At 33.7% G+C, this 27,172-nt stretch overlaps 6 protein-coding genes across 6 annotated transcripts; 5 read left to right on the forward strand and 1 right to left on the reverse strand.

The window, feature by feature from the left end:
* Positions 1 to 367: 367 nt before the first annotated feature.
* Positions 368 to 2,058, forward strand: LOC118043171 (putative UDP-rhamnose:rhamnosyltransferase 1). The gene has a single exon (XM_035051043.2). It carries the CDS (start codon positions 490 to 492, stop codon positions 1,921 to 1,923), a length of 1,434 nt encoding a protein of 477 aa, XP_034906934.1. The 5' UTR covers positions 368 to 489; the 3' UTR covers positions 1,924 to 2,058.
* Positions 2,059 to 5,936: 3,878 nt separating this feature from the next.
* Positions 5,937 to 7,491, forward strand: LOC118043173 (putative UDP-rhamnose:rhamnosyltransferase 1). Its single transcript, XM_035051045.2, has one exon. It carries the CDS (start codon positions 6,010 to 6,012, stop codon positions 7,423 to 7,425), a length of 1,416 nt encoding a protein of 471 aa, XP_034906936.1. The 5' UTR covers positions 5,937 to 6,009; the 3' UTR covers positions 7,426 to 7,491.
* Positions 7,492 to 10,678: 3,187 nt separating this feature from the next.
* LOC118043175 (copper transport protein ATX1-like) lies at positions 10,679 to 11,997 on the forward strand. Its single transcript, XM_035051048.2, has 3 exons — positions 10,679 to 10,856; positions 10,964 to 11,039; positions 11,200 to 11,997. The coding sequence occupies exons 1-3, from the start codon at positions 10,848 to 10,850 to the stop codon at positions 11,343 to 11,345; spliced, it is 231 nt and encodes a 76-aa protein (XP_034906939.1). The 5' UTR covers positions 10,679 to 10,847; the 3' UTR covers positions 11,346 to 11,997.
* Positions 11,998 to 13,431: 1,434 nt separating this feature from the next.
* Positions 13,432 to 14,248, reverse strand: LOC118043174 (protein EARLY RESPONSIVE TO DEHYDRATION 15). The gene is made up of 2 exons (XM_035051047.2): positions 13,928 to 14,248; positions 13,432 to 13,823 (listed from the first exon to the last, which is right to left on the reverse strand). The coding sequence occupies exons 1-2, from the start codon at positions 14,190 to 14,192 to the stop codon at positions 13,639 to 13,641; spliced, it is 450 nt and encodes a 149-aa protein (XP_034906938.1). The 5' UTR covers positions 14,193 to 14,248; the 3' UTR covers positions 13,432 to 13,638.
* Positions 14,249 to 16,889: 2,641 nt separating this feature from the next.
* LOC118043172 (putative UDP-rhamnose:rhamnosyltransferase 1) lies at positions 16,890 to 18,479 on the forward strand. Its single transcript, XM_035051044.2, has one exon. It carries the CDS (start codon positions 16,957 to 16,959, stop codon positions 18,370 to 18,372), a length of 1,416 nt encoding a protein of 471 aa, XP_034906935.1. The 5' UTR covers positions 16,890 to 16,956; the 3' UTR covers positions 18,373 to 18,479.
* Positions 18,480 to 23,981: 5,502 nt separating this feature from the next.
* LOC118043364 (cation/H(+) antiporter 4) lies at positions 23,982 to 26,835 on the forward strand. The gene is made up of 3 exons (XM_035051330.1): positions 23,982 to 24,203; positions 24,473 to 25,492; positions 25,657 to 26,835. The coding sequence occupies exons 1-3, from the start codon at positions 23,982 to 23,984 to the stop codon at positions 26,782 to 26,784; spliced, it is 2,370 nt and encodes a 789-aa protein (XP_034907221.1). The 3' UTR covers positions 26,785 to 26,835.
* Positions 26,836 to 27,172: the final 337 nt, after the last annotated feature.

Raw genomic sequence — 27,172 nt, forward strand, 5'->3', positions numbered from 1 at the left:
TCAGAACTCAAGGTTCGCAAGTCTTAGATTTTCAAATATTATTATTTTTATTATAAATATTATTTTATTATAATTAATATTATTAATAAAATAATTAATAAATTTTTAAAAAAACTATTATCAATATTGAAAAAACAACCATATAGATTTTATTTGATAGGTAAAATTATTATTATTATTATTATCACTAATAAATTAAAAAAATATATTATTATTATCAAAGAAAAACATAAATTTTTTAAAAGATTAAAAATTATTAAATTTAGACAAACAAATTAAATATTATTATTAATATTATGTGATGTAGTAGACTCAATGTTTTTAGGTTTGGTATTACAGTCCTATCCAATACTCTTAAATTTAATATCTTTTTAATAGTTTTTATAAAAATAAAAAAAGTCAACTGGCGGGTGCTAGCTAAGTATATATACGCATGGAAAACAGGATAAGAAGCAAAAGCCACAAAAGCATTTAGATCAGGAAGAATCAATGGATGAACCTGGCGAGCTCCACATAGCCATGTTCCCATGGCTTGCTTTCGGTCATATAATCCCATTTCTAGAGCTCGCCAAGCTAATAGCTCAAAGGGGTCACAAGATCTCCTTTATATCTACTCCACGAAACATCCAGCGTTTACCATCTATACCTCCAAATTTAACACCACGAATGAATTTCGTGAGCCTTGCTTTACCCCATGTAGAAAATCTCCCAAACAACGCAGAGGCCACCGCAGACTTGCCTTTCGACAAAATTCCATACCTAAAGGAAGCCTATGACAGGCTCCAAGATTCTCTATTTCACTTCTTACATTCTTCTTCTCCAGACTGGATCATCTTTGATTTCGCTCCCTACTGGTTGCCTGAGATAGCGACCAAGCTTGGGATCTCTGGTGTTCTCTTTAGCATTTTTGGTGCATGGACCATATCCTTCGCCGGACCATCATACTCAGCAATGCTCAACGGCGACGATCCAAGGACCGAACCGCAGCACTTCACGGTCCCTCCAAAGTGGGTCACATTTCCCTCCAAAGTGGCATTTCGCATCCATGAAGCTAAGCGGTTTTTTGATCACATAGAAGTGAACAGTTCAGGTGTCACTGATATATTTCGTTTGGGATCCGTGCTTGCTGGCTGCGATGTTATAGCCATAAGGAGCTGCTTAGAGCTAGAGGCTGATTTCTTAAGACTCGTGGAAGACCTTCACTGTAAGCCTGTAATCCCAGTAGGCCTACTGCCATCATCTGCTCAGTTTAGCGAGGGCGGGGTGGATGAAAAGTGGGTTACGATCAGGGAGTGGCTAGACAAGCAAACCCAAGGATCTGTGGTTTACATAGCGTTTGGAAGCGAGTTAACAATGAATCAAAATGAAATAACTGAATTGGCTCTCGGGTTAGAGTTATCAGGTCTGCCTTTCTTTTGGGCTTTTAGGAACCGGGATGACTCGGTCAGGTTACCAGATGGATTTGAGGAACGAGTAAAAGGACGTGGAGTGGTGTGGACGAGCTGGGCACCACAACTAAGGATCATGGCTCACGAATCGGTTGGGGTTTTTTTGACTCACTGCGGTTACAGCTCAGTTATAGAGGCACTCTCCTTTGGACTTGCTTTGATCATGTTGCCATTCGCTATAGACCAAGGATTAATCGCAAGGGTTTTTGAAGAGAAGAAGGTTGGGATAGAAGTGCCGAGAGATGAGGAGGACGGGTCGTTTACGAGGAACTCGGTAGCTGAGTCACTCAGGATGGTTGTTGTTGACAAGGAAGGATCCGCATATAGAGAAAATGCCAAGCAGCAGATGGCAACACTATTTGGAGATGAGACTATCAGCGATCGATGCATGGACCAATTTGTTGCCTTCTTACGAAGTCATAGAAAATTGCCAGCAGTGATTGACAATGACCTGCCCACGCACGCGCCAAACTGACACGCGCCAATGCTAGTGTGTCATCTGGTTCTCGACAAGGTTTTAAGAAAAAAAGTCTGTAGGTTATTGAGTGAAACTAAAATTTGTTTCGAGAAATTTATGTATTATATTATATCTAGATATTTACTTTATTAATTATTTTTTAAAAAAAAACTGGAACTTCCAAAAACACAAAGGTACAACAAAATTGAAAGCCATGATTGTCGGCAGGCATGCAGGTCCTGCCGTCCTGTTGTAGCTAAGATATGTTCGAAGAGAGGGGCCATGGCCCATAGGAAGGAGGACCATGGCTAAGATTCCTTTTGGTTTTCACCTGTCCCCCTCGCTAATATTCTACTTTCTTCTGAAAAAAGGAATTGCACATTAATCTCATTTCTAATTTCCAGCAAATTTATGCTAATTAAATTTGATATTTTCATTTTGAACATTTTAACACTGAAAGATCCACCGATATTTGAAAATTTCCCCTTCTGTTTATCACATAACTTTATCTGGAAAATAAATAGTAAGGTTCACAGAAAGTTAGAGGAAATTTCTCACCGATTAGTCACCGAAAGAAAGCCTAAACACGTGTTCTGCAATGATTTGCGCAGATCCATTTTTGGCTGCAATAATCTCTGGTGGGTGGTCATTCACCAGGAAATTTAATGACGAGCGATGGCATTATTGGCATGCCCTACTCAACTATTTCATGAGAAGTGACATCTATGCTTCAAAGGAATAGCTACCTGCAACTTGAAGTGCTATAGTTAAATTATTCATGTTTTAAATTTATTTTTTAAAAAATTATTAATTTAAATATTATAATTTTTTAGAGAAATAAATATTTATATAATTGTTAATTTTAGAAATTTAAAATATTTAATTTGGTTTTTATTTTTTAAAAAAAATTATTAATTTGAATGTTAATTTTAAAATTTTTAAGATATATAATTATTAATTTCAATATCTTAAAAGATTAGTTAAAATATACTTATAATTATTAAGAGGCCCACAATTACTAAAAAAAAAAAAAACTTCGCAGCATCAAATAAGCTTTTTATTCTCTGCGCAGAGCAGAGTCGTTAGGAATTCAGTAATCATTGGAGGGTGGCAGGCTGGCAGCTGAAGTGGAATATCCAGCAGATCATTCATGAACCATATCCACGAATTTCAGCATAAAAGAATAATAAAATAAAATGAGTTAAAAAAGGCATAACCTATAATCCAATTATTCAATCAAACTAAGATCTCATAAGCATGTTGTCAGCAAGCCAACACCGACGAAGATCAAGACCAAGCTCAAGTTAGATTTAAAAGTTATTTGATTTTTTTTTTTTTTCTTAGTTATTTGATTTTTTTTATTTATTTAGTTTATGCATTATAATGCTAGTTAAATTCTATTACATATGGAACTTTTAATAAGGGTTTTTTTATACAACTGGTATAAATATAAGTGTTTAGTTTATTTTTCTGAACTGACTGAGAACAAATTTATTGAGGATGAGAATTTTTTTTAATTATTTTTTTTGATAACTTAAGACTATATAATTTTAAGATTCAATAAATTTTATTTCCTTCTTCTCTATGCCTGTCTCTAATCGTGAGCCAAAGCTGTCGCAAATCATCCATTTTGGATAAGAAATGCAGTATGCCAGACATCAAGCCCTTGGTTTGTGTGTGCTCCGTAGCATGCTAAATCAAACCATTATACGTGTCAACAAAAGTTTTTTTTTTCAAGAGCCCCTTAATAAAATCAAACTATAAAGCTAAAAGCTCAAAGGTAAAATAACCAATATTGAATAATATATATATATTAAAAAAATACATAAATTTAGATTAATTCACTAACCCTAAAAATCATGAGACAAACATAAAGAGGAAAGCAAAAAAAAATAAGCACAAAGATTAATTCCAGCAAAAATTATATGATGAAAGATAAGAGATGAAATTGAGATTTTTTGAAAAAAAAAAATCAAAATCAATCTATGTTAACTTTTAAAACTCGTAACCTTGATTAAAAGACTGAGATCGACCATATAAAAAGCAGATTTTAAAAATTACAAAGCAAAATTCTCAACAAAAAAATGTTTAGCGATTAAACTCAAATAAAATATTAATAAAAAATAAAATCAAGTTAACCTGGGATCAAGTTAACCCCATGACAAGGAAAGTTAAAAAAAGGAAGCATAAATACCAATATATAAAAAATTAAATTTTAAAGGATAAAATTGAAACTAAATCAAAATTAGAAATGGATCTAAAAAAAATGCCAATGAAACTCATGACCTGGCCATAAGGTCATAGCCAACCTCATAAAAATGAAAAACCAATGAAAAAATTTATCAAAAAAAATATATCAAGGGATTAAATTGGAATCGAAATACAATAAAAAGCATTCAAAACAAAACAACACAACAATAAAAAAAATAAGGATCATCTTTGATATAAAAATAAATTTAAATTAAATGTTTAGGGATGAAATTAAAAACAAAAATTAATTAGTAAACAAATAAAAAATATAAAAAAAATAAAAACTAGATTTGACATTAATATCAAATTAAAATAATGACAGAAATAAAATTTTTAAAAAAATCAATAAATAACAAATCAAAACATGTACAATAACAAATTTTAATTTCAAAGATATCAAGGTGGCTTCACCATGCATAATGCAAGAAGACATATGCACCTCATGATTTGTTAATGTCCAATAAACCCTCGCAGAAAGATCAAAATACCCCAGCTAGTTAGGTATTTGAATTGCTTTTAGAAAGTCAAAAATAATAAAAAAAAAATAGTATTGAATTTGGAATGCTGGTGTGTTTTTGCAGTAAAAAAATTACTTTTAAAAGTTTTTATTTTTTTAAAAAAACTTATATTTTTTTAACTTTTTAGAATGTTTTGATGTTAAGAATAACTTTTAAAAAATAAAAAAATATTTATTATTTTAATATAATTTTAAATAAAAAATAACTGCTAATAAAATATCAAAACACTACGGACCCAGCTTCACTATCAAATACTCGTTGTTTATATATAGACAGCAAACAATATACAGAATTCACTTGCGGCTCAAAAACCTACCACCACTAATATAACTCGTAGTCAATAGCATCTTACAACGACGATCCCTTCGTATCTTGTGATCCTGCCCTGCAAAGAAAAGGGTCAGTGATCATTCGTGCAACAATCCATAATGACCCATTTAGTTGCATAATTAACCGTTGCTGTAAGTTACGCTCGTCGACGAACGGCGACGTTGTTTTATCTAAAATATATATGAAATATTTATTTATTTATTTTCTTTCCTTCTTTTGGAGAATGAAATGAATTGGCTTGATTATTTACACTGCAGATGAATGAACCTTTTGTTTTCTGCAGAAGAGAAAAGGGGGTATTTTGAACTTGGCACCCCTTAGTTTTGGGCTTCTGGCGGCCCATGTACAGACTATCCTTGGGCCTTTTGTTTTTGGGCTACACGATGGGAAGCTGAGCGCTTATGCTGAAATCTTGTGCCCTTGTCTTCAGGGCTTCAAGCCGGCCATCCCTATAGCTAGCGGTCTGGAACTTTAATTACCGCGCCCAAATTTTAATTTGTTTTTTAAAGTTATAAAACAGATTGTGAGAATTTTTTAGAAAAATAAAATGTAAGACATTATATTTACCTGATTTAATAACAAATAAATAAATTTAATAGTATGGCTCATTTTTCATTAATTTATAATGGTTTAGATTCGTTTTCATGTCCACGCAATAACCAGTTTTCGCATATGCATTCTTAAATTAGAGAATTTTGAAGAGTTTTTTTCCTTATCCATATAATATAATGGAGTGGTTGTTGTTATCGTCCTCGTCGTCATTATGGAAGGATTGTTATATCAGGTATTAATGAAATCACCGATCTTCATATAAAAAAACATTACAATAATAATTCATTTTCGAAATAAAAAACTCTCATCGATCGCTAGCTATATATATATATATATATATATATATATATATATATATATATAATATATATATATTATATATATATATATATATATACATGGAAAACAGGAAAAGAAGCAAAAGCCACAAAAGCATTTAGATCAGGAAGAATCAATGGATGAACCTGGCGAGCTCCACATAGCCATGTTCCCATGGCTTGCTTTCGGTCATATAATCCCATATCTAGAGCTCGCCAAGCTAATAGCTCAAAGGGGTCACAAGATCTCCTTTATATCTACTCCACGAAACATCCAGCGTTTACCATCTATACCTCCAAATTTAACACCACGAATGAATTTCGTGAGCCTTGCTTTACCCCATGTAGAAAATCTCCCAAACAACGCAGAGGCCACCGCAGACTTGCCTTTCGACAAAATTCCATACCTAAAGGAAGCCTATGACAGACTCCAAGATTCTCTATTTCACTTCTTAAATTCTTCTTCTCCAGACTGGATCATCTTTGATTTCGCTCCCTACTGGTTGCCTGAGATAGCAACCAAGCTTGGGATCTCTAGTGTTTTCTTTAGCATTGTTGGTGCATGGACCATATCCTTCTTTGGATCATCATATACAGCCATACTCAACGGCGACGATCCAAGGACCGAACCGCAGCACTTCACGGTCCCTCCAAAGTGGATCCCATTTCCCTCCAAAGTGGCATTTCGCATCCATGAAGCTAAGCGGTTTTTTGATCACACAGAAGTGAACAGTTCAGGTGTCAGTGATAGCTTTCGTTCGGGATCCGTGCTTGCTGGCTGCGATGTTATAGCCGTAAGGAGCTGCTTAGAGCTAGAGGCTGATTTCTTAAGACTCGTGGAAGACCTTCACTGTAAGCCTGTAATCCCAGTAGGCCTACTGCCACCATCAGCTCAGTTTAGCGAGGGCGGGGTGGAGGAAAAGTGGGTTACGATCAGGGAGTGGCTAGACAAGCAAACCCAAGGATCTGTGGTTTACATAGCGTTTGGAAGCGAGTTAACAATGAATCAAAATGAAATAACTGAATTGGCTCTCGGGTTGGAGTTATCAGGTCTGCCTTTCTTTTGGGCTTTTAGGAACCGGGATGACTCGGTCAGGTTACCAGATGGATTTGAGGAACGAGTAAAAGGACGTGGAGTGGTGTGGACGAGCTGGGCACCACAACTAAGGATCATGGCTCACGAATCGGTTGGGGGTTTTTTGACTCACTGCGGTTACAGCTCAGTTATAGAGGCACTCTCCTTTGGACTTGCTTTGATCATGTTGCCATTCGCTATAGACCAAGGATTAATCGCAAGGGTTTTTGAAGGGAAGAAGGTTGGGATAGAAGTGCCGAGAGATGAGGAGGACGGGTCGTTTACGAGGAACTCGGTAGCCGAGTCACTCAGGATGGTTGTTGTTGACAAGGAAGGATCCGCATATAGAGAAAATGCCAAGCAGCAGATGGCAACACTATTTGGAGATGAGACTATCAGCGATCGATGCATGGACCAATTTGTTGCCTTCTTACGAAGTCATAGAAAATTGCCTTCTGACGTGTCATCTGGTTTTTGACTCGGTTGTTTTTTTTTTTTTTAAGTCTGTAAGTTTAAACTCTGGAGTGCCTTTTTTTTCAAGAAATTTTTGTGCTCTTTTATAGCTAAATATATACTTTTTTAATTATTAAGAAAGAAGTGGAACTTCCTAAAACGCAAAAGTAATGGAAAATTGAAAGCCAAGATCGTCGGCAGGCATAGCTGGCTGGCAAGCAGGGGGGAGCATTACATTGAAGTCCAATCAATAATTGTCTGGTATCTTTCGAAGAGAGGGACCATAGCTCGTAGGAAGGACTTCTTTTTCACGCGTAAGGATGTGTTTGTCTATTCTTAACTTTTGCTTTTGTGATTTAAAAAATATAGTTAAAATGTTTGATAATATATTAAATTATATTTTATATATTATAAAATTTATTAAAAAATTAAGTTTGAAATGGAGTTTTTATAAAATAGTTTTTATATGTTTTTTTTTTATCGAATTTCGTAAAATTTTATTTGTTTTGTGTTTTAAAATTTAATATCATTTTAATGCACTGGTATTAAAAATTTTATTTACTTTAATTTTATTTACAAAAAATTAAAGCATTTTTTTTTTAAAAATTTCAAAAAAAAAATTTTCTTTACTTTATTTTTTTTTTTATATTTTCAGATTATTTTGATGCGTTGGTATTAAAAATAATTTTTTTTAAAAAAATATTTTAATGCATTTCTAAATAAAAAAATATTTTTAAAAAGTAGTTACAACCAAATATTTTATTTATATTTTTTACTGTATATAAACTTATTTTTACCAACATATATTTAAATATAACTAATTATATCTAACCATATTCTTTTAAATTTATTTTTTTAAAATTATAATCAGTAAAACTACCTCAAAAACAAAAGATTTTTTCTTATCTTTACCTGTCACCCTCATTAATATTTTACTTTCTTCTGAGAAAAAGAATTGCACGTCAATCTCATATCCAATCTCCAGCAAATCTATGCTGATTAGAATTCATATTTTCATTAATTTGGAATCATTTTAAACGTGTTTCTTTAACTTTTTTAATAACAAATAAACACAAAAAAATTTATAAATTAATTTTTTAAAAACTAATTTTTTTAAAAAAAACAGAATCTACATCTAACCATTTTTTTTTTGAACTTATTTTTTTTATATCACAACAACAAAACTATCCAAAAAAACAAAAGATTCGTTCTTATCTTTACCGGTTTCCCTCATTAATATTTTACTTTTTTTATGAGAAAAAGAATTGCACGTCAATCTCATATCCAATCTCCAGCAAATCTATGCTGATTAAAATTCATATTTGCATTGATTTGGAATCATTTTCATATTCTCATATCCAAACACGTGTTCTGCAATGATTTGCGCAGATCCATTTTGGTTGCATTCATCTCTGTGGGGTGGTGACGCATGGTACCACAGCATGCCAGGCATGAAGCCTTTGTCTTGTGTGGGCTACCCAGCCCTCATGCCAGAATTTAATAGCAGTTAAAATTATACCAGCTGGTCCAAAATTTTACATCCAAGAAAATAATTATCTAGCAGTTAAATTATTCACAAATGCATTTCCAGTAGCAGCAACCACGCGTTCCAGCAGTAGCAACACAAATGCATAAATAGTTATTCACAGTTCAAACGCACAACAAGCAGCTGCGAATATTTGCTTTGGTTGAAAGCCGCCCTCTAATCGGGGACAATTTAGCACAAAAAGATCCACCTATATATCAAATGGATCACATCTTGTTTCTCTTGCTATCGAATGGACGATTAAGATCCCTCTAATCGTGATGTATAATATAATAAAAAAGAATTATTTCTAATTTCAAAGATTCTCTTTACTTCTTAATGGGTTTCTAGTTGGAATGCATGATAGTGATCTATTGATAACAATAATAATAAAAATCACGGGTGATTTACACCTCTTGCAAGTTGCAAGAGATGCTAACAAATATTTAAAGGATTGAAGGGGTTTTTTTTCCATTAAAAACCATGCATTTTTTCTGATGAATATTTGGCATAATTTCTGTTTATATATGTTTTTAGAAGTTTTTTAAAAGTATTTTTTATCTTAAAAAAGCACTAAATTGATTTTTTTATAATATTTTCCTTGTAACTTTTCTCATCGACCTTGAAAAGTTCAACTGTTCTAGTTTTACCCTTTCTTACTTTAGATTTATGTTTATCCCAGTAACCTTTTTCACACTGGCCATCCATCCATTTTGTTTTAGCTCTGCACCGGGGGTGGAACTATAAATTTTGGATAATACATGATTTTAAGGACGCAAAACATAAGATCGAAGGGTAATTAGAAAATCTCAAAAGCTTAGCATTAAAATGTAGATTTATTTAAAAAATGTTTGGGACTGTCATGGCCCCTCCTCCACCTTTCTACGTATATAATTTCGCCCCTGCTTTGCTCCTAGATGCCCAATACCCTAAACTTCACCGTTTTTAGCATCACCGTGGCTCGTCCTCTCAAGAGAGCTTCCGGCACAAGTACAGCGAATTAAAAAAACATGTATCAAAGGCAAGTGCAAACTTTTTGCAATATAGTAGTGGTTATTTTTTAAATAATTTTTTATATTATAATATATATTAATGATATTTTTTTATTTTAAATAATTATTTTTAACATTAGCACATCAAAACAATCTAAAAAATATAAACTGTATTAAATTTTAATAAAAAAAAAATTAAAATTTTCTGGGAACAACCGCGTTCCAACAAAACGCTACCTTCAAAGGTCAAATCTTGGCATCCATTATTGATGGCCGAAAGTCTCGAGACAGGGCACTGTGATCCCTGGAGTACGAAATTATCCGGAAAGAAGACAACTTTTTTTCATCTTAGTTTCTTAAGGTCGTATGGTATGTCAACACGCATTAGGAAAAGAGACGCTCTGGAGGCCGTTCTTTCTACCTGCACACTATGATCCCTTATACACACTGCAGAAAGTAAAGCCAACAATTTACCTGTGTTTTCCCCACAATTTACTCAATAAAGCTAACAAAATCCATAGAATATAGATCACGAAACTTTTGGAGCTTTAATAAATCAAAGCAATGAGGTATGAACAGAATAGTGCTGCGTCGAAAAACTTTGTATATTTGTCCCAATCAAACCTGGCAGCATTAATATGCTTTTTTGCCGACCCCATGTTTGGACACAGTCTTTCCTCTCAAGTCAACACCATGGAAATAAAGGTAGCTTTATCATAAAATGTGATAAATTCCATCAATCAAGTAAGGAATCCAATGCCCCTCTCAACTTGCGCATTTATTTATATGCTTGAAGTATCACTCTGCCAACATTAATGGTTGTTTCCTTATTTCTCTTCCTCTTGATTTCCTCCTCTCTGTCTAGCCACTCTACAAGGTCAGTGCACTATCCACGCCAATTCCACCAACTTGCAGTTTTCATCAAAAAGAATGGCTAACGTAAGTATATATATAATACATCGAAGTACTTTCAGTATTTAATCTAGCTACTCCTGCTTGTTGTTGAATCATTTTGGACTTTAATTAATGCTTCAATTCGGCAATAGGTGGTGGAATTGAAAGTGGGTTTGCATTGCGATGAATGTATTAAGAAGATATTGAAAGCTATCAAAAAAATACAAGGTAACCATATTGAGTCCAAGGTATCCTTGATTTATATATAGTCTCTTGATGATGAACTTGAATTTGATCACCCTTTCGCCCTCTACTTAATTTGTAAAAAAAAAAAAAAAAATCTTGAATTTGCGTTAACATTTACATGTCCGGTGTTTTTGACCAGCAGACATCGAAACTTACGACATTGATACACAGCTCAATAAGGTCACAGTGACTGGCAATGTTTCATCAGAAGAAGTCATTAGAGTTATTCACAAGATTGGGAAGACAGCGACCACTTGGGGAGCCGAGGGAGATGGAGTAACTTGCTAAGTAAATCGATGACGTGATCTCCTCTCTCTGTTTCAGCAACAGATTAAGTTTATAATATGTGATTATGGCCATGAAGGTTTTCTAATTTCGTCTTTACTGGATGGATGGCTTGACAGAGAAGACAATTCAGCCTGGTCAACATGGCGGAGCAATTTCTAGAGAGAATAGTACTGATTTGTAAAGGGCGTCTGAATATGCATATCAAGTTATTAAATATAGTTAGCCCCCTTCAATAACCTATACTAAGCAAAAAAATAAAATAATAAAATTACAACCTATTAGCTATTACATATCAAAGCAAATCATTTGTGATTTCTCGGGCCTTTCTCTAATTTTCGCAATATCTAAGACTAAGAGTAGTAATTACCTTCCAAATCTTGCCCAGGCCTAACATATATAATGACATGAAATCCACTTTCTATATCCAAATTAAGCAGGACAAAAGCTTCAAGCCATAGAAACAATGGAGGAGTTCTGGGAGACAGTGGTCACGGGAACAAGAGAAGGATGGTGGACAAGGGCTCGCATTTGTCGGAGAAAACCCCTCCACGTTAGATATGGCAGCTGCAAAACGAATACAATGGAGAAATTGGAACTCTCTATTGATGACAATTTGTAAGAAATCGCATCATTAATCTATCCGTCTTTCACCCTTCTAGTCTATTTACTTCTGCTTATACATGTACAATGGAAGCAAGCACCATTTTATTTTTAAAAGATGATTTATATGTTGCTGCCCTCGTGTGCAACAACCTGTCGAAAGTAATTAATTAATAGCTAACTATGCATTTTTATGTAACTCGCCTACGAGGAAAGAAATAAAATAAAATCATGCCTCTATATTTTCCAATGCTAATCATTTTACTGTAATGAATGTAAATATGATATTTGATTTTAGCTTTTTAAGAGAGAAAAAGGGGCCTTTACAATAGGCCCATATGTCTGGGCCTGATATGGAAAACAGGAAAACAGCTTCCATTTTAGGGATGCTACTATTCTACCACAATGGTATAAAATGTTGAGCTCGAGGTCCCGGAAGATAACATGACCTTGTCTACCAAAATGAGCAAGATCACAGATGACACATGACAGGTAGACAGGTCTTTTGCACGGAGGATGGCCAAAAACCCCATAGTTCATTTAACAGATATGCGTTTCATCTGCTATAGTTCAATCAATCGTGGGAGACTACGATCTTATCATGGTAGGTCGTTGCCATGAAAACGAACCCAAAGTTCTATCAGGCCTGTCAGAACGTATTCATTCCCGAGAGCTTGGGCCGCTGGGGGGTGTGCTTGCTTCTGAAAATATTTTTAGTCTAGTTTCAGTGCAGGTGGCTCAACAGCAAATCACGAAAGCAATGAACTGTTTGAACCCAAGCTGTCACTTGCCTTTGTGACAGGACGTCTAGTAAGATATTAATCGAACCTTGCAGATCATCAAGAACATGTACAATTTTCTCGTTAACCACTTACATATCCTTCCTTGTTTCTTAAAGAACTAGAATCTGCTTTAACATGTCTTCTGTTTTTTACCAAAAGATAATGAGACATTAAGTTAAGGTCATAGTGACCGGGAAGAAAGCAAGCACTTGGATGGCCAAAGGAGACCACCATGTGTGATCTGCTCTGTGTAAGTACAAAGAATTGCAAAGATTATCAGTTATTGCCATGGAGATGTCCAGCTTTCCTTCAAGGCACCACACGGACGATCAAGACCACCATGCGTAGAGGTACTCCTTGAAAGGCAAATCATTTTCTATGGCTGTGTAGAGAAGGGCATATTCCATTAGCTTGTAGTCAGCCTCGGTAACCCACTAAAGCAAATATGTATTAGTTTTAAGGTACTAGTTGAAAGGCAAATCATTCATTGACAATTATTGTCTCTTCGTTTATTTAATTTTTTTTTGCAATATCAAAGACATTACTAATGTTTGAATGCAATTTCAATATCTTTGATTAATTAATTAAAACTAGGCGATTTATAGATTTAATTACCTTCCAAATTATGCCAAGGACCTAATAGAATTACATCAAATCAACTCTCTGTAAGGAGCAACCCAAGTTAAATTTTGTGTTCTTACTGATTTCTCAACCACTGCAACATTTATTTATAATTACCGCATGTTTTTCACAACATTTTTTATGACAGAAATAAAGTTACAATTTTACAAAGTACTTTCTTTTCTACACAACAACATGAAAAACCCAAATTAAAAGATAAAAAACAGCTAGTACCCCGTTCAAAGCCAGTCCTTGTACACAAAACAACCCAACTGGGGTTATCCTCAAACTCACCGAATCATACAACTCTGCCTCGGTTGCTGAATCGTCCTTGGACTCAGCTTCACATTCACAATCTTCTGTACCTTCTCCGAATACCTTGGTGCCTGAGCACGATCAAATTGATCCCTTTTCCACTTCAAAACTCCAAGCGAAACCAATTCCTTGTTGCAACCCTTCACCTCCACCTCCTCTCCTGCAACAAACAGCCCCGGAAAAAAGAGCGAAAATCAAGTTAACGAGTTGACTCGGTGACTCAGGCTATTGAACACAAATTCTAATTTGTGGGAGGGCTCTTACCTTTGATGGTGTCGTAAATTGGGTCGTCGAAGAAGAGAGAGTCGAGATCCTCGGAGAGGACAGGATCGTAAATATCAGAGAATAGAGGTTCGGTTTCGGGATCATGGAAACGTTCTTGGAGCCAGTAGTCTCGGAACCAAGGGGAGGATTGGACAAGAGCCCACCATTTGTCGGAAAAATCCTCCACCGTTCGATATGACAGCGGGACGAACAACGGAGCGTTGGGATTTAAAGTTGATGTTGATATGTGAGAAATTACATCCATTGCCACTTGAAACAAGAAGAGAAGCTAGAGGAGAGGGGGGTGAAGGGTGGCAGCTAGCAGAGCAAGAGCTTATAAAGGAGGAGGAGAGATTTTTACCTGAAACGGGTAGGGTTTTAAATTTGGCCTTGGTTTAGGGTTCTATTACAGAAATGACATTTCGTGAAAAAGATGTACTGTATTTTATTGCCCTTTTTAATAAATCATTTCTCATATATTAAAATTTAAGTGTTTTCCCGATTAATTTTTAAAACAGATCAATATTTGCAGATTAATGCATGCATAATTTTTTTCTATCTTTCTGGGTAATTATCGAATATCTATCCTAACCCATATTTTTACATATTTTTTTTAAAAAATTTTCTTTTTTAATTTTTTGTTGTTGCACCTCATAAATCATGTCTTAATAAATTAGTGTACAGTTTTATATATTCAATAATCTCATTTTCTTAATTTAAATTTAAGGTTCACAATGTATGCAATTTAAAAATATAAAATTATATAATTAAATATCATCAGTAATATCAGTGATATGCACTCATTAATAAATCATTAGTGGTTGACATGGTTTTATATTTATAAAAATTATTTAAGATTTTTATTATGTTTAGATGTGCTTGTTGTTTTTTTAATAAAAAAAAATGACCTATATTATATACTCAACAAAAACACATCAATTGCCTAACTTACATTATATATGAATTTGCCAGATTGATATTATATACAATACCAGGAGACAATAACATACTAATTTTATGTATTCATGGTTAATAATAATTAATTATCTTATATTTATAACCATACACTAAACTTTAATTTCAAAGTAAAGTTAGAAACTTTATTTTTATATCTGTAATATAATATTCTAATAAAAATTATATAAGAAAAACCAAATAAAATATTTTTAATTTTCTTATAAAATAAGATTTATTTAAAAACTAAAGGTTGTATTATGATATTTATTTTATAAGCTTCATAACAATTATATATTAATAATAATTAAAAAAACTGCAAGGAATAAAACTCAAATCTAGAATAAAAAAAATATTATTTTAATATATTTACAAATAAAAAATGCTTTAAAAAAATATCAAGCACTTACCTTTCCAATCACATCACAAGTGTCGTAACATAACTGGAAAAAAAACTGACGTATAATGTGAGTGGTGTTTCTGTAAAAACTGGAGTAACTTAGATCTATATCGGTACATGTAGGTGGTCATCCCTTTTCTTCTGTTTTTTATCCTTTTTTTTGGTCTCTTAAGTATTATCCGCAGAGTAGACAACACTTCGCTGTTCTAATCCGATGTCTTTGACTTGTTATGTGGCAGTATAAACGGATTTTTTTTTTGCGCATAAATAAGCTAAAGGCCCAAGACAAAACTAACAAGCAAACCTCAACTCCCATGCACCAGTATAAATAATCTTTATACAAATTCTAGAAGGAAAAAAAAACTATATTGTTTAACATTTATTTATTTTATCCAACTCGAATAATTGAACCAAAAATAAATATGAGAAAACTTGGATCAATATCATTCAATCCAAATAAGAAAAAAAGAAATAAAAATGTCATATTATTTTTTATTTTTTTAATTATTTTTATATTAAAAATAATTTTAAAAAATAAAAAAAATATTTATTATTTTAATATAATTTCAAATAAAAAAATACTTTAAAAAATAACCTTTAATACAATCTCAAACACTGCCGAGCTTCACCATCAAATACTCGTTATATATAGACAGCAAACAATATGCAGAATTCACTTGCAGCTCAAAACCTACCAATACTAATACAACTCGTAGTCAATAGCATCTTACAACAATGATCTCTTCGTATATTGTGATCCTGCCTTGCAAAGAAAAGAAGCAGTGATCATACGTGCACCAATCCATAATGATCCATTTAGATGCATAAATAAACGTTGTTGTAAGTTGCGTTCGTCGACGAACAGCAACGTCGTTTTATCTAAAATATATATGAAATATATTTATTTATTTATTTATTTTCTTTCCTTCTTTTGGAGAATGAAATGAATTGGCTTGATTATTTACACTGCAGATGAATGAACCTTTTGTTTTCTGCAGAAGAGAAAGGGGGGCATATTGAATTTGGCACCCCTTAGTTTTGGGCTTCTGGCGGCCCATGTATCCTTGGGCCTTTTGTTTTTGGGCTACACGATGGGAAGGTGAGCGCTTATGCTGAAATCTCGTGCCCTTGTCTTCAGGGCTTCAAGCCGGCCATCCCTATAGCTAGCAGTCAGGAACTTTAATTACCGCGCCCAAATTTTAATTTGTTTTTTAAAGTTATAAAACAGATTGTGAGAGTTTTTTAGAAAAATAAAATAATATCCAAATAAAATGTAAAACATTATATTTATCTGATTTAATAAAAAATAAACAAATTTAATGGTATGGCTCATTTTTCATTAATTTATAATGGTTTAGATTCGTTTTCATGTCTATGCAATAACTAGTTTTCTCACATGCATTCTTAAATTAGAAAATTCTGAAGAGTTTTTTTTCGTTATCTATATAATATAATGGAGTGGTTATTGTTATCATCCTCGTCGTAATGATGGGAGGATTGTTATATCAGGTATTAATGAAATCATCGATCTTCATATAAAAAAATATTACAACAATAATTCAATTTCGAAATAAAAAACTCTCATCGCTAGCTATATATAGACACACACACACACACACACGGAAAACAGGATAAGAGGCAAAAGCCACAAAAGCATTTAGATCAGGAAGAATCAATGGATGAACCTGGCGAGCTCCACATAGCCATGTTCCCATGGCTTGCTTTCGGTCATATAATCCCATATCTAGAGCTCGCCAAGCTAATAGCTCAAAGGGGTCACAAGATCTCCTTTATATCCACTCCACGAAACATCCAGCGTTTACCATCTATACCTCCAAATTTAACACCACGAATCAATTTAGTGAGCCTTTCTTTACCCCATGTAGAAAATCTCCCAAACAACGCAGAGGCCACCATAGACTTGCCTTTCGACAAAATTCCATACCTAAAGGAAGCCTATGACAGACTCCAAGATTCTTTATTTCACTTCTTACATTCTTCTTCTCCAGATTGGATCATCTTTGATTTCGCTCCCTACTGGTTGCCTGAGATAGCAACCAAGCTTGGGATCTCTGGTGTTTTCTTTAGCATTTTTGGTGCAGGGACCATATCCTTCGCCGGACCATCATACTCAGCAATGCTCAACGGCGACGATCCAAGGACCGAACCGCAGCACTTCACGGTCCCTCCAAAGTGGGTCACATTTCCCTCTAAAGTTGCATTTCGCATCCATGAAGCTAAGCGGTTTTTGGATCAAATAGAAGTGAACAGTTCAGGTGTCACTGATATATTTCGTTGGGGATCCGTGCTTGCTGGCTGTGATGTTATAGCCCTAAGGAGCTGCTTAGAGCTAGAGGCTGATTTCTTAAGACTCGTGGAAGACCTTCACTGTAAGCCTGTAATCCCAGTAGGCCTACTCCCACCATCTGCTCAGTTTAGCGAGGGCGGGGTGGATGAAAAGTGGGTTACGATCAGCGAGTGGCTAGACAAGCAAACCCAAGGATATGTGGTTTACATAGCGTTTGGAAGCGAGTTAACAATGAATCAAAATGAAATAACTGAATTGGCTCTCGGGTTAGAGTTATCAGGTCTGCCTTTCTTTTGGGCTTTTAGGAACCGGGATGACTCGGTCAGGTTACCAGATGGATTTGAGGAACGAGTAAAAGGACGTGGAGTGGTGTGGACGAGCTGGGCACCACAACTAAGGATCATGGCTCACGAATCGGTTGGGGGTTTTTTGACTCACTGCGGTTACAGCTCAGTTATAGAGGCACTCTCCTTTGGACTTGCTTTGATCATGTTGCCATTCGCTATAGACCAAGGATTAATCGCAAGGGTTTTTGAAGGGAAGAAGGTTGGGATAGAAGTGCCGAGAGATGAGGAGGACGGGTCGTTTACGAGGAACTCGGTAGCTGAGTCACTCAGGATGGTTATTGTTGACAAGGAAGGATCCGCATATAGAGAAAATGCCAAGCAGCAGATGGCAACACTATTTGGAGATGAGACTATCAGCGATCGATGCATGGACCAATTTGTTGCCTTCTTACGAAGTCATAGAAAATTGCCTTCTGATGTGTCATCTGGTTATTGAGTATTATATATGTGTGCATTGTGTTATTATATATGTGTGCATTGTGTTGGTAATTTTTGAGGTTGTGGTTTAATAAAAGTTATTTTATAAAAAATATTTTTTGTTAAGATTGGTCTGATATTTATATATGTTTGGTTAAAATTATAATTAAAATTAAAGTTGAATAAAAAATAATTTAATGTGATGGGTTAAACTTGGTTTTCAAATTGAGGTTATAAAATAAATAAAAAAGATATTTATTAATATTAATAATTTTTAATTTAAATATTGTAGATTTAACTATTATTATTATATCATTAAATAAATAATATTTTATATCAAATATTTTTAATTATTCCATTAACTTATTTACAATTTCATAACGTATGAAATTCATCCGATAAGGACCATAGTTTTTATAGTTTTTTGAACGTGCAACAAAATTAAGTAAAATATATTTAGAAACAAAATTGAAATTGCAATTAAATGCTACGTTATTATGCGATTTTTTTAAATTTATATAGTGTTATTGAATAATATTAAATACTAATTTTTAAATAAAATAAAATTAAAAAAAATTAATTTTTTTTTTGTCACACATGGTTCAACTAACAGTAAAGTCACTACTCACGTGATTCATTAATTAATTTATCTAGGACTAACCACATGAACAGTACCAAACGAATTAATTCAGTAAACAGTGTTTCAAATGATGATGCCGCCAAAAATATATTAAAAACTCCTGCTTGAGCTGAAAGAAGGAAGCAAACAAGAAATTGGATGGGCTCTTTAGTTTTTTCTTTCTCTCGGCATCAGGTAGGCAAAAGTGAAAAGCAGTAATTATTTGCCAAAACCGGCGGTAAAAACTGAATTATTAGTGAGACCCATCTTTAGATTTTGTGTTTAAAATGTTTATCAAACGTTTATAAATTATGGTTAAAACAAAACACAGTCTTAATCACATTAACAAAAGATTCTTTTTTATCTTTACCTGTCTCCCTCATTAATATTTTACTTTCTTCTGAGAAAAAGAATTGCACGTCAATCTCATATCCAATCTCCAGCAAATCTATTTCCAGTTGCAGCAACCACGCGTTCCAGCAGTAGCAACACAAATGCATAAATAGTTATTCACAGTTCAAACGCACCATAAGCAGGAAAATCAAACGTGGCAAAAACCAGACGCTGCAGAAGCAGCAAAAACAAATCGACAGCCATTAAAGTCTCCTTTCTAGACGCAAAAATTAGTTTATTGTCTGTCCGCGTGCAAAAATCCACTCTAATTTGTCTAAAGAAATCATTGCTAGAGAAATAAAGGTCTTTAAGCAATGCAAATTGCAAGCTACAATTCAATAATAATAATAAAATTGAAACGAAAGGTGGCCAGCAAGAACAGCTGGGCAGGAGAAGCTATCGCCAGCATCAATGATTACATTGAACAAATCAATAATTAGACCTTATAGGAATCAGGAACTTGTCTCTTCGGTAATGGAGGGACCGAGGCGTCTATCATCCCATGAGGGGTGGAGGGGTCCCGTTCATTTGTCTTCTATCCTTTTCCATTTAGCACTCTTTGATATTTCTAGAAAAATATTCTTCTTAATTACAAGTAGTAATAATAAATAAAAAAGATGAACATCAATCCCTCTAATCGGGGACAATTTAGCACAAAAAGATCCACCTATATATCAAATGGATCACATCTTGTTTCTCTTGCTATCGAATGGACGATTAAGATCCCTCTAATCGTGATGTATAATATAATAAAAAAGAATTATTTATAATTTCAAAGATTCTCTTTACTTGTTAATGAGTTTCTAGTTGGAATGCATGATAGTGATCTATTGATAACAATAATAAAAAAAAATCACGGGTGATTTACACCTCTTGCAAGTTGCAAGAGATGCTAACAAATATTTAAAGTATTGAAGGGGTTTTTTTCCGATTAAAAACCATGCATGTTGTCTGGTGAATATTTGGCATAATTTCTGTTTATATATGTTTTTAGAAGTTTTTTAAAAGTATTTTTTATCTTAAAAAAGCACTAAATTGATTTTTTTATAATATTTTCTGAAACTTTTTATTTATTGATATAAAAAACAAAAAAAAATATTTAAAAATTTATTTTAATACATTTTAATATAAAAAACTAATTTAAAAAATATCCTGCATTATAATCTCAAATACTCCTGCGTGTTCTAAGCTTATAATAATTATTAAAAAGAAAACTTTTCACCCCAAAACAGGGTTACGTGCGATTACACTCCAAAGCCTGCACTATCATCCCTAACCAAATATATATTTATGAACAGACTCCTAAAGCTGAAAATGGATACCGATACATCCTCACGAATTTTAATCTGAATGCATACCAGGCCTTGGTTTAGGGTTCTATTACAGAAATGACATTTCTTGAAAAAGATGTACTGTATTTTATTGCCCTTTTTAATAAATCATTTCTCATATATTAAAATTTAAGTTTTTTCCCGATTAATTTTAAAAACAGATCAATATTTGCAGATTAATGCATGCATAATTTTTTTCTATATTTCTGGGTAATTATCGAATATCTAACCTAACCCATATTTTTACATATTTTTTAAAAAATTCTTTTTAATTTTTTGTTGTTGCACCTCATAAATCACATCTTAATAAATTAGTGTACAGTTTTATATATTTAATAATCTCAGTTTTTTAATTTACATTTAAGGCTCGACATTATATGCAATTTAAAAATATAAAATTATATAATTAAATATCATCAGTAATACCAGTGATATGTACTCATTAATAAATCATTCGCGATTGACATGGTTTTATATTTATAAAAATTATTTAAGATTTTTATTATGTTTAGATATTGTGCTTGTTGTTTTTTATTTATTTAAAAATAACCTGTATTATATACTCAACAAAAACACATCAATTGCCTAACTTACATTATATATTAATTAGTGTTTGCCAGATTGATATTATATACAATACCAGGAGACAATAAAAAATACCAATTTTATATATTCATGGTCAATAATAATTAATTATCTTATATTTATAACCATACACTAAACTTTAATTTCAAAGTAAAGTTAGAAACTTTATTTTTATATTTGTTATACAATATTCTAATAATAATTATATAAGAAAAACCAAATAAAATATTTTTTTCATTTTCTTATAAAATAAGATTTATTTAAAAAATAAAGGTTGTATTATGATATTTATTTTATAAGCTTCATAACAATTATATATTAATAATAATAAAAAACTAAAAGGTATAAAACTCGAATACAGAATAAAAGAATTGACTGAAATAAAGGTTGTATTATGATATTTATTTTATAAGCTTCATAACAATTATATATTAAGAATAAAAAAATATTATTTTAATATATTTATAAAAAAATACTTTTAAAAAATATCAATCACTTACCTTTCTAATAACATGTGTTGTAACATAACTGAAAAATAAAAAATTGATGTGTAATGTGAGTGGTGTTTATGTAAAAACTAGAGTAACTTATATCTATATCGGTACATGTAGGTGGTTATCCCTTTTCTTTTGTTTTTTAATCCCTTCTTTTGGTCTCTTAAGTTCTTATCGGCAGAGTAGACAACACGTCGTTGTTCTAATCCGATGTCTTTGACTTGTTACGTGGTAATAAAAATTGATTTTTTTTTTTTTGCATAAATGGGCTAAAGGCCCAAGATAAAACTAACAAGCAAACCTCAACTCCCATGCACCAGTATAAATAATCTTTATACAAATTTTGCAAGAAAAAAAAACTATATTGTTTAAAATTTATTTATTTTATCCAACTAGAAATAATTGAACCAAAAATAAATATGAGAAAACTTGGATCAATAGCATTCAATCCAAATAAGAAAAAAAGAAATAAAAATGTCATAAATTCGAGTTTGGGCCGATGGGGGGGTTTGCTTGCTTCTAGCGATATTTCAAGTCCAGTTTCAGTGCTGGTGGGTTCAACAGCAAATCATGAAAGCGCGTCGCAGCATAGAAATAATGGCTAGAGAAAGCTGCACGTGACATGAAAAATGGACGCCGTTTCATTACAATTCCTTGTGAACCGAAGCTTCGCCTCTCAATATAACTTCAACTAATGACAGGTTAGTTCCTTGGTAATACGGAGACGTAGATTGCACAACTTTTTTGATAAAAATAAAAAAAAAAGATTGCAGAACTTATCAATTCTTTTAGAAGATATCTTTGATATTTGAAAACACAACTTCTTGTTATATTACAAGTTGTATATATTTAATCTACTGCTTTCAATTAAAATTTAAGATTTATTTTGCAATGATATGCTATTTTGACCTTCCAAAATTGCCATGCTCTATAATATTGAACCAGATCATCGTTTTTGCACTCCTTTATGAGTGAGATTTTTTTTTTTAAATAATTAGGTGTTGCTATTGTTTTATTAGCAAAAAACAATTAAACCATGTTAGATCCAAGCGCCTACGAGTTTAACACATTGTTAAACTTATTTTCATTGGGCTTGATTGCATGTGAAACCTAAATACCTGTCGATCTGGTATTTTGCCAAACCCAACCCCCTTTAAGCCAAATTTTTATTTAGAAATAAGTTGTTAAAGTAAGAATTTAAGATTATCTTCTTTCTATTTCCTAGGAAGTCTAAAAGTTCTTTAAAGACCTTTTTTACATCAAATTAATATTAATGTTGCTTAATAAATAATGTGTAAAAGTTTTTTAATGGTGGATTGTATTTTTATCCATGTCAATATATATGTTAGATATATTTTTTTTCATTAATATTTATACCAAAAATATTTTTTATTAATATTAATATACATGTCAGATATATTTTTCAACTTTAATACTATTAGGATAATATTATTATTTATCATCTTCTCTTCATAAAAAACCTCATAGGCTATAAGTAGAAATCACGACCAGCGAACAGTCCCAAATATTTTAATCTCTGAAGAAAAAAAGTCACACAACATCAAACCTTCAATAGGGTGCCATCAGTCACAGAACTGGATCTTAATTAACATCTGAAATTAATGGCATCTGAGTGAAGCATGGGCGGTATGCAATGCCCCTGCACCCAATATTGCCAACATGTCAAATTTGTGCACATTTTGTTTTGTTTATCTGTTATTTAACCGATTATTAAATCTTGAAAAATCTAAATTCGGAGTTCGTTGTCGAGGAAAATCTAAATTTACTTGGAGATTTAGTTGAGAATAGATAATTTGATTTTCTAAAAACGTTGACAGAGTTTCAAATAAATGTCAACGATTTCTAGATTCACACAGACACACACAGACACAGACACAGACACACACAAACACATCACATGTACAGAAAACATGAGCTGGTATGTCTCAAGTTGAGTCTCTACCTAAAAAAAACAAAACAAGATTTGGTTACACAACTGGAAACCAAAATTGTAGCTGCCAAAACTGTAAACTAATGGCTAGCAGAAGCTATGCCAACATGCTGTAACCAAAACAAATGTCTTCAATATATTTATTATGTAATCGACCGCCCCTTTCATTTCTTCAGTTTAATGTGTATATATTCTTTTCTATTCTCTCTCCTTCTTCTTCTTTTAAAACTAGGAAAGAATTGAGCAGGCTCGTTTATGGACTTCACGCCAAGAAACATCGTGAACGTAAGCGGAGATTGCTTCGACCATGTTAGAGTTTTCTCTGATGGAATGTGGAATGTAAAACATGGGGAGAGTATTCTTCAGCATTCATTGGTTCGTTTCCATGTTCAATTGATTGTGATTTTCCTGCTCGTGAACTCTTTTCACTTGGTGCTCCAACGATTCCATTTTACCCATTTCACCTCCGAGATCCTGGTAATATATCTGATTGCATTACTTCTACATGATTTGCAATTCTATTTGTTATGTATAGCATGGCATTGATTGTAAACTAAAGGTCCATTCCTTTTTTTTTTTCTTTTAATTTTGCACGGGACACCAATGGTGGTTTAGCAAACAAATTGATGTGTTTGTTCGTTGCTGATCTTTCCTTTTCATTTACTTTTGGAGTTATAGAAATGGTTTGGTTTTTATCTCAACCTGTTAGTTTGTGCTGCTAATTTTCTCTCTTTAATGTTTACCAGGCAGGTATAGTATTGGGACAAACGGTATGGAGAGACAATGACAAATCAGAGCGCTTGTTCCCTACAGTAGTGCGCAATCAAGTCTTTGCTTCATTATCAAAGATTGGTTACATTCTGTTCTCGTTCTTGATTGGTGTGAGAATGGAACCAAGTTTGATATGGAAAACAGGAAGAACTGCCACTTTTTTAGCGACTCTGCTGTTCATATTCCATCACATAGCAATGCTAAGCATCGAGATCACGTTTGACGAAGACAAGGAGAAGTTAACTGCGGGATTCGTGCTTGCAAAAGAAGCATTTTCAGCTATATATTTTGCATCGATAACCACTACCGAATTTGTCATGGTCAGTACCATTTTAATGCAGCTTAAGATTATAAATTCGCAGCTTGGACACCTTGCTCTAGCATCCTCATTGTTATTCAAATTGGCAACCTTTGCAGTGGGAACTTTGTTTGGTTTCATAAATGCTTTTGTAAATATATCGTCTCAAGTGGGAACTCGGATCGTTATTTATTCTCTTGCACTTATCGTGTTTACTGTAGTCGTGTCGAGGAAAACAATGCTCTTCTTCATTAGAAGCACACCAGTAGGTAAGCCTATGAAGGAAATCTACACCACTATGACTGTAGGCGTACTATTTTTACTGTCAGCAATTGGTGACGAAGTAGGACTGCATTACATGTATGGCCCTTTAATACTTGGCCTGGCAGTGCCTGCACGGTCTCCTTTAGCTGAAGTCCTCGTAGCAAAGTTCGATACATTGGTTTCAGGATTTTTTCTACCACTCATGGCGGTGTTCTGTTCCTCCAAACTCAATTTATTTCAGTTAATCCACGAGTTTAAGGATGCTGTCCATCTCCAGATTTCGTTGATTGGATATGTGATGAAGCTGCTGGTAACTTTTATCGGGGCGTATTTTTGCAAGATACCTTTAAGACATGCTATTGCCCTCACAATCATCTTGAATGCCAAAGGCATCACTGAAATTGCACAATTTTTAAGCTTCGGTGACATTACGGTACATCTCGCACTACTTTCTATTATTTAGAATTTAAATACCAGTGGATGTTTGTGAAACAAGCACCTAATAACTCTATCTGCATTCGTTTCCGTTAAAAATTCCCAATTTGTGCAAACGTCTCATTGCTTTTTCTCTCATCAAGATTGCTTTCTTTCTCTCAGGAACTAGACGCGGCCTCTGGAATTTTCTTAGTATTTCTGTTACAAGCATTTCAGCCACTCCTTATTAAAAAGCTTTACAATCCTGCAGACCAATACATTGGGTACCAGAATAAATCCATTGAGAAGGCTTCTGATGATGCGGAGCTCCAGATACTTGCCTGTGCACACAGGCAAGAGGATGCTGTTGCGGCAATCAAGCTCTTACAGTATTCCAATCCTACAAAACAAAGTCCCTTGTCCGTTTATGTACTTTGCTTGGAGGAACTCGTTAGCAGTTCCACCCCTCTTCTAATCAATCACCAATTAGGCCAAAAAATGTCCTCTTACAAGGTATCCCGCTCACAACCAATCATTGACATCTTCAAGTTTTTTGAGTCACAGTACAAGAAGTTCGTCCGGGTGAATATGTTCACTGCCGTATCGCCACTAAAACAGATGCATGAGGACATTTGTTGGCTCTCTTTTGACAAGGCTTGCTCCCTAATAATACTTCCATTTCATAAGAAATGGAACAGCAAAGGCAAAATGGTTTCCAGCAACACTGATACAAGGAACTTGAATATTACTGTTCTGGAAAGGGCACCTTGTTCTGTTGGCATCCTCATTGATCGTAGTAGAACCCAGGGCTTGTCTTCTATCTTCCTCGCGTCAACATATCGTGTGGCTGCACTGTTCTTCGGAGGCCCAGATGATAGGGAGGCAGTTGCTTATGCCTTAAGGATGGCAGGAAGATTTGGACTTCAATTAACAGTGATGCGTTTCATCACCCCTACTACTGAGCAAGTCTATCATGATTGGGATTACATGCTTAACAGTGAATTTTTGAGAAACTTGAAATTTGGAGTGTCAGAAAGTAGTAGTATCAATTATAAAGAGGAGACTGTGAGAGATGGAGCTGACACATCATCCATAATTAAGTCAATGGTGGGGGGTTATGACCTTATCATGGCAGGGCGGCGCCATCAAACTGAGCCACAAGCTTTATCAGGCCTATCAGAATGGATGGATTTGCAAGAGCTAGGGCCGATAGGGGACCTGCTTGCTTCCGAGGATATTACCAGTGCAATTTCAGTTTTGGTGGTTCAACAGCAGATCATGAAAGCAAGTCACAGCAGTACTTTGAATTAATCATTTGCAAGGTGTACACTTGCATTGGATGGCGAGAGAAAATACCGCAAGAACTGAGAATTCTCCGCTCCTTTTATCATGACATGAGAAATTATGAATGTCTGCTCATTACAAACCTCGAGAAGCTACGCCTAACAGGAACATGGAGGATTTGACTATAATTGATTTCATTTCATCTATTGATCGAAGAATTGATTTCTGTACCCGCAACATTTTGGGTGCCGACAATTCCATGCTATGTTACCGTTGAGAACCTAATATCCCCAAAATCCCAGCTCTATAAAGCCATCTTCCCTCCAGAAAACGAAGGAGGCGGTTAAAAGAAGGGACGAGGAAAGGCAGAGGCAATTGAAAAAAAATAAGATAAAAAATTACGTGGATGATGAAA

This window comes from Populus alba, chromosome 10, assembly GCF_005239225.2.
Source record: "Populus alba chromosome 10, ASM523922v2, whole genome shotgun sequence".
NCBI classification, from domain to species: domain Eukaryota; kingdom Viridiplantae; phylum Streptophyta; class Magnoliopsida; order Malpighiales; family Salicaceae; genus Populus; species Populus alba.